Source organism: Megalobrama amblycephala, linkage group LG21 (assembly GCF_018812025.1).
Source record: "Megalobrama amblycephala isolate DHTTF-2021 linkage group LG21, ASM1881202v1, whole genome shotgun sequence".
Classification (NCBI taxonomy): Eukaryota; Metazoa; Chordata; class Actinopteri; order Cypriniformes; family Xenocyprididae; genus Megalobrama; species Megalobrama amblycephala.
The window spans coordinates 13,096,971-13,110,874 of record NC_063064.1 but is presented as its reverse complement, the minus strand read 5'-3'; the positions used below and the strand labels follow the sequence as shown (position 1 = coordinate 13,110,874).

Below are 13,904 nucleotides of genomic sequence, written 5' to 3'. Positions count from 1 at the left end.
CTTTATTATTTTGGAATAAATGTAAAAATGCATAAAAATATTTATACTTGATTTTTAATAAATAGAAAAATTCATGAAAATAAATAGAAAATTAATGTAACATTAATGCGCCGATTTTTATATATATATATATATATAAAAGATATAATATAATATTAATTAATAATAATATTACTATAATATATATATATATATATATATATATATATATATATATATATATATATATATATTATGATATGTAAAGTAATGTTTATTTAACCAGGACAATGTGTCCACAATAAATGTTACTGGGACATAAATGTACATCTTAAGGGACTTTTCCTCATTTCAGACACCACTGCACACCACTGGACAAGCTGATATGTTCTTGCTTACTTTACACACATAGATTTCTTATCTCTTTCACAGCAGTACATGTGATGTTACAGTAACATAATCCATTATAATGCCATCATGAATGTCCTTGGATGCCCTCTGAAAAGTTGTTCTTTCCCATTTATCTTCAGGGAGGACAGCCCGTCAGTGGTTGATGTCATATTAACGCGCCGGGCTGAGTTTTCATCCTTTGCGACCTACATCTCAGACTATGACCGCAGCATGTCACTGCTGGAGGAGAGCTGTAGACAGAGTAAAGCTTTCGAGGATGTGGTTAAACAGTTTGAGGTGAGGTCTGAGATGAAAATGTTGGACTTTTGTGTGGTTTGTTTGGGAAATAATCACAATTTGATGATTCTTTAGTCATAGTTCATTTCAATTTATCTTTCAGTTAAAAAGCCTGTTGTTGGGATGTTGTTATGCCAAATGTAATATTATGTATTATAAAGTTATATCACTTTTATAAAAATTCCATTACGATTGTGGTATCAATCAAGGTAATAAGTACCTGTTAGCGATGCTTTACTAAAAAAAAAAAAAAAAATTTATGTTTTTCAGTATTGATGGCACTAAATTGTGTTTCAGATTCACTGTCTGATTAATTTTTGAGCACTTGTATGCATATTTTCTCGCATTACCTTTTGTTGTGAAATAGTTACCACAAAATCTAGTAGCATCAACCTCTGCAGTTTTGGTACCTGCAGAGTATTACGGACACAATCAGTTCACTGTACCAGCGAAATTCATGACAGAGGCTCCGCTGAATCAATTAATTGGAGGATGGTTGGTGGAGTCACTTACCACACATTTCAATGGTGATCGGGATCACCAACGACAAGAAGCCAGCTGGTCTCGCTCATTAATATGCATGAGCATCTGTATTCAGAGAAGCCTCCTTGGGTGGTAGACTCAAAATTGGACCCTCAATGTATAGAGAGATCAGGAAAGGGAGAAAGAAAGATGATTTAGTCAAATGTCCTTTTAAATGTGTGCATTGTCATCAGCTGCTCTTATTGAAAAGTAAAAATGACTGTAGTTTTTAGATTGAGCTTGTGAAATGAGTTAAGGAGGTCTGTTTTATATTTATTTAGATCAAGGATTGCATCTTTAATAATGTGTTACAGCCTGCCATGGGTCTGTTTTCCCATGTGACTTCACAATCAATAGCAGAGGCTTGTGATCCAAATAACCCCAGAGTAATGAAACGAGATTAAGATGTAATTTCTGCTTATAACAGCACATATTCTTTCATTCATATTCTCATATTCTTTTCAACACAATGTAATTCATTTCTTGGTGTAAAATGTGCTCACTCAGTCCTCTGTGAGTCCTGGTCAGTACAGCTGCAGTAACGCTTATAGGCTTTGACTGGGTGATATATGTACTGAGCATCACTGGTTGCCTCTGGTCACTCCTGCACTAATGAAACCAATAGAGCTGACTCTCAGTGGTGAACCACCGCACAAACAAACACACAAGTGAACAACAAGGCAGGCTTTTCATTGCATTTTTCTTAACCTGCCAACCATTAGTCTAGCCACTGCTGACTTGTTTTATTCACCAATCTGTGCTGTGATGCTTCTCTTGGCTCATTAAATGGGAGGAGATGCGGTTGTTTTATTGATCGGGGCCTGAAGGTGGACAAGTCAGGAGTTTAAACACCTGCTTAACTTTATCAGTAGTCTACCACCATTGTCAGCACTGCATATCAGCTCTTTAGATTAGAATATTCTGTTAAGAATATGTTTGGGTCATATTTCACCCAAAAAGAAAGAAATTAGAAATTAAATTATTATTTAAAAAAATACTGCCTGATTTAAGGCCCTTTCACACCAAGGATGATAACTATAAAGATAACTTAAAGATGCTTAATTGACTTTAAAGGGGTCATGACATGAGAAATCAAATTTGCCTTGATCTTTTGACATATAAGAGGTCTTTGTCAGCTGTCGCACAATAGGCCCCGCCCACTGGCATTCAATAGCTTAAAGGTGCAATAGGTGGTTCTCTACAAAAACATTTTTTGTTATACTGGTTAGAAGTCTTCTCATGTCTTGAAAGAAATCACTATGTCTAAATGTATTTTTATAAATATATATTGTCTGTGGAAGGCATATAGGACCATAAAATGTTCATCCAATTATTATATTCGGTCCGAATGATATAATACGATGTCCTACCTGCCTGTCAACGTATGTTTTTACACACCCTCATGCACCCCCGTTTGCGTTTCATGCTGTGCAGAGTTTATGTAGACAGACGTCAGTCACGGAGCACCACAAACAAACAGCAGCCAGCTTTTACAGTTCCTACCAAAACAAAATCATGAGCTTATGCTGCGTTCACGCCATAACTATCATAATTAAGAGATGGCAACCCGTGACGTTCTAACTGGAACTGTTCGTTCAGACTCGGAATTATGCATATCCATGTTACAGTATCAACACCGTAATGAATCTGCAACAGCCAGGTACAAGCTCTCTAAGTCGCTTTGCCAAGAGCAGCTGTGTGTATGTGCGCGCGTTCACGTGTTTTGGAGGAGGCTTGGCTTTGCACTTCAGTTTGCAGGGAGTGTGGGATCATATGCTTTCAATGCTAGCAGGCTATCATTATCATTTTCCAGATCACCTACTGAACCTTTAAAGGATTAGTCCACTTTTAAATACACTTTTCCTGATAAATTTACTCACCCCCATGTCATCCAAGATGTTCATGTCTTTCTTTCGTCAGTCAAAAAGAAATGAAGGTTTTTGAGGAAAACATTCCAGGATTATTCTCCTTACAATGGATTTCAATGGCTACCAACAGATTGAAGGTCAAAATTACAGTTTCAGTGCAGCTTCAAGGGCTTTAAACGATACCAGATGAGTAATAAGGGTCTTATCTAGCGAATCGATCGGTCATTTTCGAAAAAAATACAACCGTTTATGCTTTATAAACAAAATATCGCCTTGAACGTACTTTCCGCTTCCGCATTCTTCATGACGCTTACGCTGAATGTCCTACGCCTTCCCTATTCAAGTTACGATAAAAATGAAACTGGTGCCGCGTTCGTTCCGTAAGTAGAATAGGGAAGGCGTAGAACATTCAGCGTAAGCGTTATGAAGAATGTGATCGATTCGCTAGAATCCTTATTACTCATCTGGTATCGTTTAAAGCCCTTGAAGCTGCACTGAAACTGTAATTTTGACCTTCAATCTGTTGGTAGCCATTGAAATCCATTGTAAGGAGAAAATCCTGGAATGTTTTCCTCAAAAACCTTCATTTCTTTTTGACTGACGAAAGAAAGACATGAACATCTTGGATGACATGGGGGTGAGTAAATTTATCAGGAAAAGTGTATTTAAAAGTGAACTAATCCTTTAACGGCTGGCATTTGCCTACACTGGATATGAGGGTCGTGTCAGCAAATAGAACCCATTATAATCACTGATGCTGTCTACACTGGATGTATACAGTATACAGATGCGCTTTCAGTTTCTGACATACTCCACGCAATTGTCTATTGACAACAGGACAAATGGAAGAGTGAAGGAATGTTCGCTTTGACGCGTCCAGTTCAAACAGCTTGTTTGCATCTTGTACAGACTTTAGAAGGATCCCAGCGTCGAAAGCAAGAGGATGATTTATTTTAATGGAGTCCTGTTTTGTAAATGAGGCACAGTCTAATGGAAAGTTCACAAAGAACATTTTGTAGAAAGTTGAAACAGCCAAATGATCCAACAGCAGCTGCATCACAAACCATACTTTATCTGTAAATGACAGTTTTATATGGATAATGTTTTCAAAACACTTGTTGAGACTGTTTCCTATGCGGTGACATTAGCCGATCATAACAGTGTCCGTTTACTGACAAGCCTTAAAAGGAGCCGCCCCTTAAAAACAGATCATTTCAGACAGAGGGGCAGAATAAAGATTGAAAATAATAATTTTTCTGGATATGAAGAGTTCCATTGCAAAAACCTCTAAGTCCGTCTGACATGATTTATTTTAAATTAGCATTTTTTTATCAGACTCCTATGTTTAAGTTCAGTAATTTCACTTTATGGCAATGAAAAGGTTATTAGTCAGTTATTGAAATGCCTTAGTTTCAAAAATGTTGATGTAGCGGATTTGAAGCGAAAGTATTTATATATATATATATATATATATATATATATATATATATATATAAATCTTATCTAATCTTTTCTTTCCTTTGAATATATATATATATATACAGTACAGTCCAAAAGTTTGGAACCACTAAGATTTTTAATGTTTTTAAAAGAAGTTTCGTCTGCTCACCAAGGCTACATTTATTTAATTAAAAATAAAAACAGTAATATTGTGAAATATTATTACAATTTAAAATAACTGTGTACTATTTAAATATATTTGACAAAGTAATTTATTCCTGTGATGCAAAGCTGAATTTTCAGCATCGTTACTCCAGTCTTCAGTGTCACATGATCCTTCAGAAATCATTCTAATATGCTGATTTGCTGCTCAATAAACATTTATGATTACTTTCAATGTTGAAAACAGTTGTGTACTTTTTTTTTCAGGATTCCTTGATGAATAGAAAGTTCAAAAGAACAGCATTTATCTGAAATACAAAGCTTCTGTAGCATTATACACTACCGTTCAAAAGTTTGGGGTCAGTAAGAAATTTTATTTTTATTTTTTTAAAAGAAATTAAAGAAATGAATACTTTTATTCAGCAAGGATGCATTAAATCAATCAAAAGTGGCAGTAAAGACATTTATAATGTTACAAAAGATTAGATTTCAGATAAACACTGTTCTTTTGAACTTTCTATTCATCAAATAATCCTGAAAAAAAATATTGTACACAAATATTTTGTACAATTGTACACATTAAATGTTTCTTGAGCAGCAGATCAGCATATTAGAATGATTTCTGAAGGATCATGTGACACTGAAGACTGGAGTAATGATGCTGAAAATTCAGCTTTGCCATCACAGGAATAAATTACTTTGTGAAATATATTCAAATAGAAAACAGTTATTTTAAATTGTAATAATATTTCACAATATTACTGTTTTTACTGTATTTTTAATTAAATAAATGTAGCCTTGGTGAGCAGACGAAACTTCTTTTAAAAACATTAAAATCTTAGTGGTTCCAAACTTTTGGACTGTACTGTGTATATATATATATATATATATATATATATATATATATATATATATATATATATATATATATATATATATATATTTTTTTTTATATATATATATATATATATATATATATATATATATATATATATATAAATCTTATCTAATCTTTTCTTTCCTTTGCTGTGTGACCTGGACATGCTATTATATTTATCTTGTACTGTAGAATTTACCACATGGGTTTCACTTATGTGGCATTTTGTAATTGCAGCATTTGAGCTTTTTGATAAAAGATAGTGGATGCATTGAGGATAGAGGATGTATTAGGAATGCTCTTCCCTGGATCCGAGCTTGTGTAATTTCATTTTGTGTGTGCGTGTGCGTGCTGGGTTGATGACAGAGATGAAGTATCAACAGCAGCTGATCTGATCACTGCTGTGGTCTGATAGGATTAAACCCTGTTCAGCGGCACTGTTTACGAGGGGTTTTCACCACAAACGTGTGTGTGTGTGTTTCTAAGTATCTGGGCGTGTATGTGCAGAATGTGTAAGAAGGAAGGAGACGAAGGTGGGGTGCTCTGAAAGAGAGCGAGAGAGAGGAGACTGTTTTGCAAGCTTTGTGTTTATATTCAACATTCTATAGCGTTTTCATAGCATGTCCTTTTAGGCCTTCAGTTTAAAATAAATGATCTGCAGAATGTGCGACTTCATATATATAGATAGATAGATAGATAGATAGATAGATAGTATTTAAATTATCATAATATCATATCGTATATTATCATAATATTGAGCATAAGAGACTTGTTTCAACAACATTAAAAAATCCAAACTTAACTGGTAGTATATATTTATTTAGAGTATTTTTGGAAATTGCATTCAAAATCCACTAGGATCAAAATCCATATGTATCCACATATAGCCACTATGAATGAGCATGGCGTTTCTGTGTGCATGTATCATTATTACACAGTGTTGCTCTGAAATTGTACAGGTGGAAAGGACAAGATAAAGACAGAACAAGACATTGACACACATACACACTCATCTGGCATTTGGGCAATGAGGCGGAAAAAAGCTAATTAGCCAAGCAAGTCTTCTTAAACAACCCTCAATTAAATCAGCTGTCCTCACAGACGCTGCTTCAGCCGGACCAGTGCCTGATTTGTGTAGCCTGTCTGTTCTCTGGCACGAGCCACCGTTCCCTCTCCTGGCTGTGTCCCAACTCGACTGGAGAGCTAACGCTAAATATCTACCCTTACACATACACAAAGACTGTCCGCTTTTTCAACACAAATGTGAATTGGATTGCAGTTTGGTGCAAGTATTCAGTGCGAGGCTGTTCATTAGGCCTACTGCCTTTAACAATGGAGCCATGTTGTGCTTAAACACAGGAATCTGACATGGCTTTATGGTCAAGATGTGACTCACTGCAGTGAAGAAGAGATACATAGAGGAAGTAATTAGATAATTGAAGACAGGTGCATGGTATTTAGGGTTGAAGAGTGAGAGGCTACATTCACACAAAAACATAAAAGTGCCTAATATAGACTTTCTGCTCAAATCCTTTTAAATCAGACACTAGTCTAAAGGGTCAACGCTCCTCAACAAAACATCAACACATTTCATAATATCTTGTAATATTATGGCATATTTCCATATTATATGAAATTAGAAGCATGAACTTTTTAACTATTATTCTATCAATATATCTGCTTTAGTGCATTAGTATTTTAAACAAATCTATTTTACTTTATATTTTAATGAATATTTTATAAAATATGATTTTTTAAAAATATCTGAATACTTTCATATTAAATATTTTATTTTATATTTTATTTTATCATATTTATTCAGTGTAATATTTTATAAAATATTATATTGAATAGAATTTTTGCCATAATTTTGCTTTTTGTTTACCGTTTCGGTGAATAATATTAAAATGTAATTTTTTTTTTTATAATATTTTGTTTTTAACAATATTTTTGTCACTATTGTTGTATTGTCTAAAGCACAATATAAATAAAAAAAATTCAATTCAATTTAATATCTTATAAAATATTATACTGAAATAAAATGTTGTGCTCTGTTTACCGTTAGTGCTTTGTTTTTATATAGTTATAATATTTCAAGTTATAATAATATCTTTTAATATGATCGCATATTATGATATTATATGAAATTAAAAGTTTGTGCATTATCATTAACTTTTTAAATTGCATTATTAATGCATATATTTAAAACCTCAATATATCTGGCATCAGTATGCATTTTTATCAAATCTATTTTGCACCTTTCTGTTACAATGGAATTTACTGAATATTTTAAATATTAAATATCTTATAAAATATTATTTTTATTTAATATCTTATTATTTTAATATTTAATGTTTTATTCCTTTAAATTCAATTAAATATTTTTTATGAAATATTAAACTGAATTGAAATTTTGCCATAATTTCAAGTTAGATTAGTGTAAAAATCGAAGTAAGTATATCTATTATTTGAATTTGTCACATTCTGTGTGATTTTTGATATTCACAATATGATCCGAATAACAGATCTGTCACATGTAATAGAAAAACTGCAGTGTGAATGTGGAAAAAGTGAAGAGGAATGAGAATGTAATGGACAGAACTGGTGAATTATGATTATGATGAAGGTTACAATAAAGGTAGAGACACAGGGAAGCTGAGAGAGCTGGTGTGAAAGAGATAATGAAAGCCAGAGGGTGTCTTTCAGGGGTGTTGTGGGAATGATGTTGTGGCAGGTGTGCAAACTGGACACTGGCTGTCTGTTCCTTTATCTTGAAGCCACAACTCCCTCTGTTCACACTCCTCACACAAGGTCATTGACGGCATTTCTGTTCCCCTTCTCTCGTTGAAAATCTCAAGCTTTGTCTTATGTCTATGGACGTCCAGAAGTCTAAAGTTGTTTGCCCTTATCTGCCCTCTACTGACCTCTCACGTCCCCTCAGGCTCCTCAGAGCTCGCATGAACAATGACGTGTCAAAGTCAATTAGGCCTTGATTGATTTCTTCTCACCACATGTTTGACTGATTCACTTGTTCACTTTTTCTCCCAGTGAATGATATAATTGGGTTGGAATTGGATGGAATGAGGCGTACTCAGGTTTTTGTGTAAGGGAAGGTCAATGAATAACCTTGAAACGGGCTTTTCTAAGTGGTGCCATTGTGATCTATAATACTGTATCTTGTGGTGAAGAGGGAGCACAGGTGGCGTGTAACTCTCGATTGTGTATGATTGTGCAGATTTGTGATTGTGGTTTGGGTGTTGAACAATGTTGTTTATAGATCTTTTTGTGTCTGTTTATGTGCAGATACTGTGAAATTAGCATAATTACTGTAATTATGAGATTGTGGCTTCGTTAAACTCATGAATTTCACACAAATTTAGATTTCTCTTACTTCATACATCAACTAAAATGGCAGCTAAAATACATCATGTAAACAACTAAAAAGTAACCTGAACAGTTAAAAGAGGGTGTATTATAAAAATTATCATTTTGTAATTCCTGTATTACATGAAAGCAGCATTAGTGTATGATTGCTAATGATAATTCTTGTGTGCATTTCCTTGTCCTCCTTCTGTGTGCCTACAGTTATAATGTTTACATGCATTGTATATTGTGTTTCATGTGTCCATGTGTTTGCTTGTGTCTTCCAGACGCAGAATGCAGAAGGAGTTCATGTTCCTCTGAAACACCAGCTGCTGCGGGTCATTGTGCGTGTGCTCCAGTACCGCATGCTGCTCACAGGTGAACACTGCGTGATTCAAATATTTAGTCCAGATGATATTTTTTGCACAGTTAATACGTTAACACATTCAGTCCTTTTTTTTAGGAAAGAAAACTAAATAATATGTGCAGTTCAGTACTACTGTTAACTAAAAATGGTTGTTTTTTTAAATAAAAAAAGCTGAAATAAAATATAAATATTAGATTAAATATTTACAGAGCTTGCACATGACGTGGATAAAAACATATATTAGGAATTAGGAAACGGGAGAATTAGAAATCTGTTCTCTCATTTTAGTAAACTGTGGCCACGTTGAACTAATTTGTTCCCTTGTTTTGATTTCAACTAAAATAAGGGAATGAATTATTAAAACTTGGCCGCAATATACATATTTTTTTCATTTGTAGGGCTCCGTAAAAATTAGGGAGAAAAAAAAAAAACTGAAATGGAAAAAAAAATAAGGGTGTGTTCATACTTGTTGTTCAGTTGTCTTTGTTCGTTTTCTCCAGACCTAAATAGAAAATTATACATTTAGTCCTGGTTCGCTTAGAATTCACAAAATTATTTTTAACACCGAACCTAAAGATACAAAAAAAAAAAAACATTTTGCAACATAACTTACCGAAACATCCAAATCACTGCTGTGTGCTGAGCTTAAAACACTGGTTGTATGCGCATACTGAGAACTCATGAAGAGCTTAGAAAATGTGAAAGAGTTGCACACAAACTGCAAGGAGATGTGTTTCTGACACCCGTACCGAGCTGTGATGGGCAGCGTAGCTCCTCTGATGAGAAGAACAAGGTTTGCTTGATTTAGTCCTTTTTAGGGTCACATCTTATGACATCACGTCCTGTTTTTGGTTCGTTTAGATATCTTTTGTCTATTTCAGCCAAACTGCACCAGAGTTCATTTACAAATGGACAGAGACCCACCTCTTCAGGGGTCTCGGTCTTCTTGTTTAGTGCACACCAGGGTTCGGAGCGTTCACACTTATTCAAATGAAGCTCACTAACACAGCAATCACACCAGTGTTTGTTTTACTCAAACCAAACCTGCCAAGTGTGAACATACCCAAAGACAAAGTATTAAAGGTGCCCTAGAATTAAAAATTGAATTTATCTTGGCATAGTTAAATAACAAGAGTTCAGTATGGAAATGACATACAGTGAGTCTCAAACACCGTTGTTTCCTCCTTCTTATATAAATCTCATTTGTTTAAAAGACCTCCGAAGAACAGGCGAATCTCAACATAACACCGACTGTTACATAACAGTCGGGATCATTAATATGTACGCCCCCAATATTTGCATATGCCAGTTCATGTACAAGCCATTAGACAAGGGCAGCCAGTATTAACGTCTGGATGTGCACAGCTGAATCATCAGACTAGGTAAGCAAGCAAGGACAACAGCGAAAAATGGCAGATGGAGCAATAATTGACATGATCCATGATATCATGATATTTGGACCCACTTTATATTAAGTGGCCTTAACTACTGTGTACTTACATTTAAATTAATCATTTGATACAATGCACTTATTGTGTACATACATGTTTTTACATTGTACTTATATTTTAAAAACACCTGCATGTAATTACATCTGTTACACTGTTGACCCATCCCTTAACCCTTACCCCAATCCTTAAACCTACCCATACCACCAAAGCTTTCCCTAACATTACCCATATCCCAATTCAATAGCAGAAAAAGTGTTTTGCAATTCAATATGAACCCAATAAGTACATTGTACTTAGTTTTTGATGTAAGTACGTAGTAGTTAAGGCCACTTAATATAAAGTGGGACCTGATATTTTTTGTGATATTTGTAAATTGTCTTTCTAAATGTTTCGTTAGCATGTTGCTAATGTACTGTTAAATGTGGTTAAAGTTTCCATCGTTTCTTACTGTATTCACGGAGACAAGACTGTTGTTATTTTCATTTTTTAAACACTTGCAGTCTGTATAATGCATAAACAACTTCATTCTTTATAAATCTCTCCAACAGTGTAGCATTAGCCGTTAGCCACGGAGCATAGCCTCAAACTCATTCAGAATCAAATGTAAACATCCAAATAAATACCATACTTACGCGATTAGACATGCTGCATGACGAACACTTTGTAAAGATCCATTTTGAGGGTTATATTACTTTGTTTATGCTGTTTAAGGCAAGCGTGAGCTCCGTGGGCGGGGGGCGTGAGCATTTAAAGGGGCCGCATCCTAAATCGCCTCATATTTAATGATTTCCCAAAATAGGCAGTTAAAAAAATTAATTAAAAAAAATCTATGGGGTATTTTGAGCTGAAACTTCACAGACACATTCAGGGGACAAAAAAGACGTTTTACTGCACCTTTAAAATGACTCAAACTAAAATTTAAATAAAAATAATTTAAAGCCAAATGAAAATTAAAAAAAAAAAATAATAATAATAAAAAATAAAAAATAAAAATAAAACTTAAAGGGATAGTTCATCTAAAAATTAAAATTCTGTCATCATTTACTCTCCCTTGAGTTTTTCCAAACCTGTATGAATTTTTTTCTTAGTTGAACACAAAAGAAGATTTTGAAGAAAGTCGGTAATCAAACAGTTGATCGGCCCCATTGACTTCCATAGTATTTTCATTTTTGGTGAACTATTCCTTTAAACTTAAATTAAAGTGAAAACTGAAAATATAAAATAAAATAGTATAGTATAGTATAGTATATATAATAGTATAGAAATTATGCTAAAATAACACAGATGTGTTCTGTATATGTGAATGACAGGAAATATATGCATATACTGTACATAAAGAAACTGGACAGAGGTCCTTTTTTGCAACATAACAGAGTATATTTATCAAACTGCATCAAAACACAGGAAATACAGTAATTAAATAATAAAACTACTTTCTCAGCAGTTTGTGGACATAATCTTATGTGTAAAATTGATGTTTTTGCTGCCGACTTGCAGTCCTGGTGTTCGCATTTTGATTGACAGAATTTCACTCTTGAGTGCTATATGTCACTTTATGAGCTTTGATGATAAAATTTCACCATACAAAAGCTGCAAATTACAAGTTTTGAATTTGAGTTAATTTTAAATAATAACTTATCCCATAATTTAGGTTCCTAATAAACAAGACTACTTTGTGTATGTGAATTTATGCGTGTGTGTAATACTTGCGGGTCTGATAAGTTATTAGAAATCACACAGAATAGAGTAAAACAGTTGTAATGTTACAGTGAATAAATGTGTTAAAAAGAAAAACAACTTTGCTGTGAGTGAGTGTGAGGTAGGCTGTTATCATTTCAACCTTGAGGGTGTGTATGTGGGATGCTCTACATAACAAAACATAAGAGTGTGTATAAGGGATGAGCCTGTGAAAAATAATTTTGTCTTGTTTTTCCTTAATTTGTTTTCTTTCTTATTCTTTTCAGACTACTTAAACAATCTCTCCCCGGATTCAAAAGAGTATGAAGACACACAAGGTATTGTTGTCTATGTCTCTCTGTCACACAGTGATGAATACTGACCACATCTGATCTGTAATAACATTAATTGTGCAACTTTTTATCAACAGCTGCACTGGTAATCGTGTCAGAGGTCGCAGACCAGGTTAACGACAATCTAAAACATGGGGTGAGTTGTCTCTGTTTGTGAGAGAGTGTGTTGCATTCTTAATACATGATGAAAAGGAGCAAGGGGATATGATGCCATCAAAGTGTCCCAGGTGTCCAGAAACAAAGAGAGCAGTGTGAAATCAGTGGTACACAGAGGCATCCCCAAACACACACACACACATAGTCTCAGACAGACACAGAAACCTTCTGTCTCTATACCTTTATTCATTTCTGAACAGCTCTTTCTTATTCTCATCCACATATGAGAAATAAACACTTTCATTTTCTAGTTCTATTTTTGTTTCTCACTATTTTATGTCTTTCTCCCTCAAAATCGCAGGAGAACCTGCTTCGATTGGTCCATATTGACTATAGCGTGAGAGGAAAAAGAGACCTTCTCCAACCAGGAAGGGTAAATTCTGCTCCATACACTGTATTTATGGTTTCATGTTTATAGTTTACTACTGATTTTACTGGCTGTAAAACCTGAAAGATCAGTAACAGTTATTAGACATCAAAGGTTCAAATGAATAACACCCTTACCCATAACTCACCTGGCCTCTGGCACCTGTGTGTTTTGCAGGTTTTTGTCAAAGAGGGCACACTGATGAAGGTCTCTCGTAAAAGCAGACAGCCCAGACACCTCTTCCTGGTATCTTATCATGCATCTGTACTTCAATTGTATTGAATGTGTACATGTAGTGTACTTCAAATCTTAAAAGTATATAAAAAAAAAAACTGTACTTCCAAATAATATAATATTAATAAAATAAAAGGTCACTTAAAGGGTTAGTTCACCAAAAAATGTATATTCTGCCATTAATTACTCACCCTCATGTTGTTCCAAACCCATAAGACTTTCGTTCATCTTTGAAACACAAATGAAGATCTTTTTCACATGTAAACGTTCATCAACTCGCACATCACTTATGGTAAACGGTTGAGCTTCTGTTTATGTTCACTGATCAATGTTTGTATGTGAATAAAAGCCTAAATTCAATCTGTTCATCATAAAAAGCATTTGAGTCTCTTCAGAAAATT

At 34.2% G+C, this 13,904-nt stretch overlaps 1 protein-coding gene across 5 annotated transcripts in view; it reads left to right on the top strand.

The window, feature by feature from the left end:
* Positions 1-13,904, top strand: part of fgd5a (FYVE, RhoGEF and PH domain containing 5a) — a 64,991-nt gene that overhangs the window by 34,236 nt on the left and 16,851 nt on the right. For all 5 annotated transcript variants that reach the window (XM_048171873.1, XM_048171874.1, XM_048171877.1 and 2 more), the window contains 6 exons: positions 510-666; positions 9,186-9,276; positions 12,681-12,731; positions 12,824-12,882; positions 13,204-13,275; positions 13,447-13,515. In XM_048171873.1, the coding sequence (XP_048027830.1) occupies positions 510-666; positions 9,186-9,276; positions 12,681-12,731; positions 12,824-12,882; positions 13,204-13,275; positions 13,447-13,515 (499 nt within the window). The remainder of the gene's footprint in view (positions 1-509; positions 667-9,185; positions 9,277-12,680; positions 12,732-12,823; positions 12,883-13,203; positions 13,276-13,446; positions 13,516-13,904) is intronic.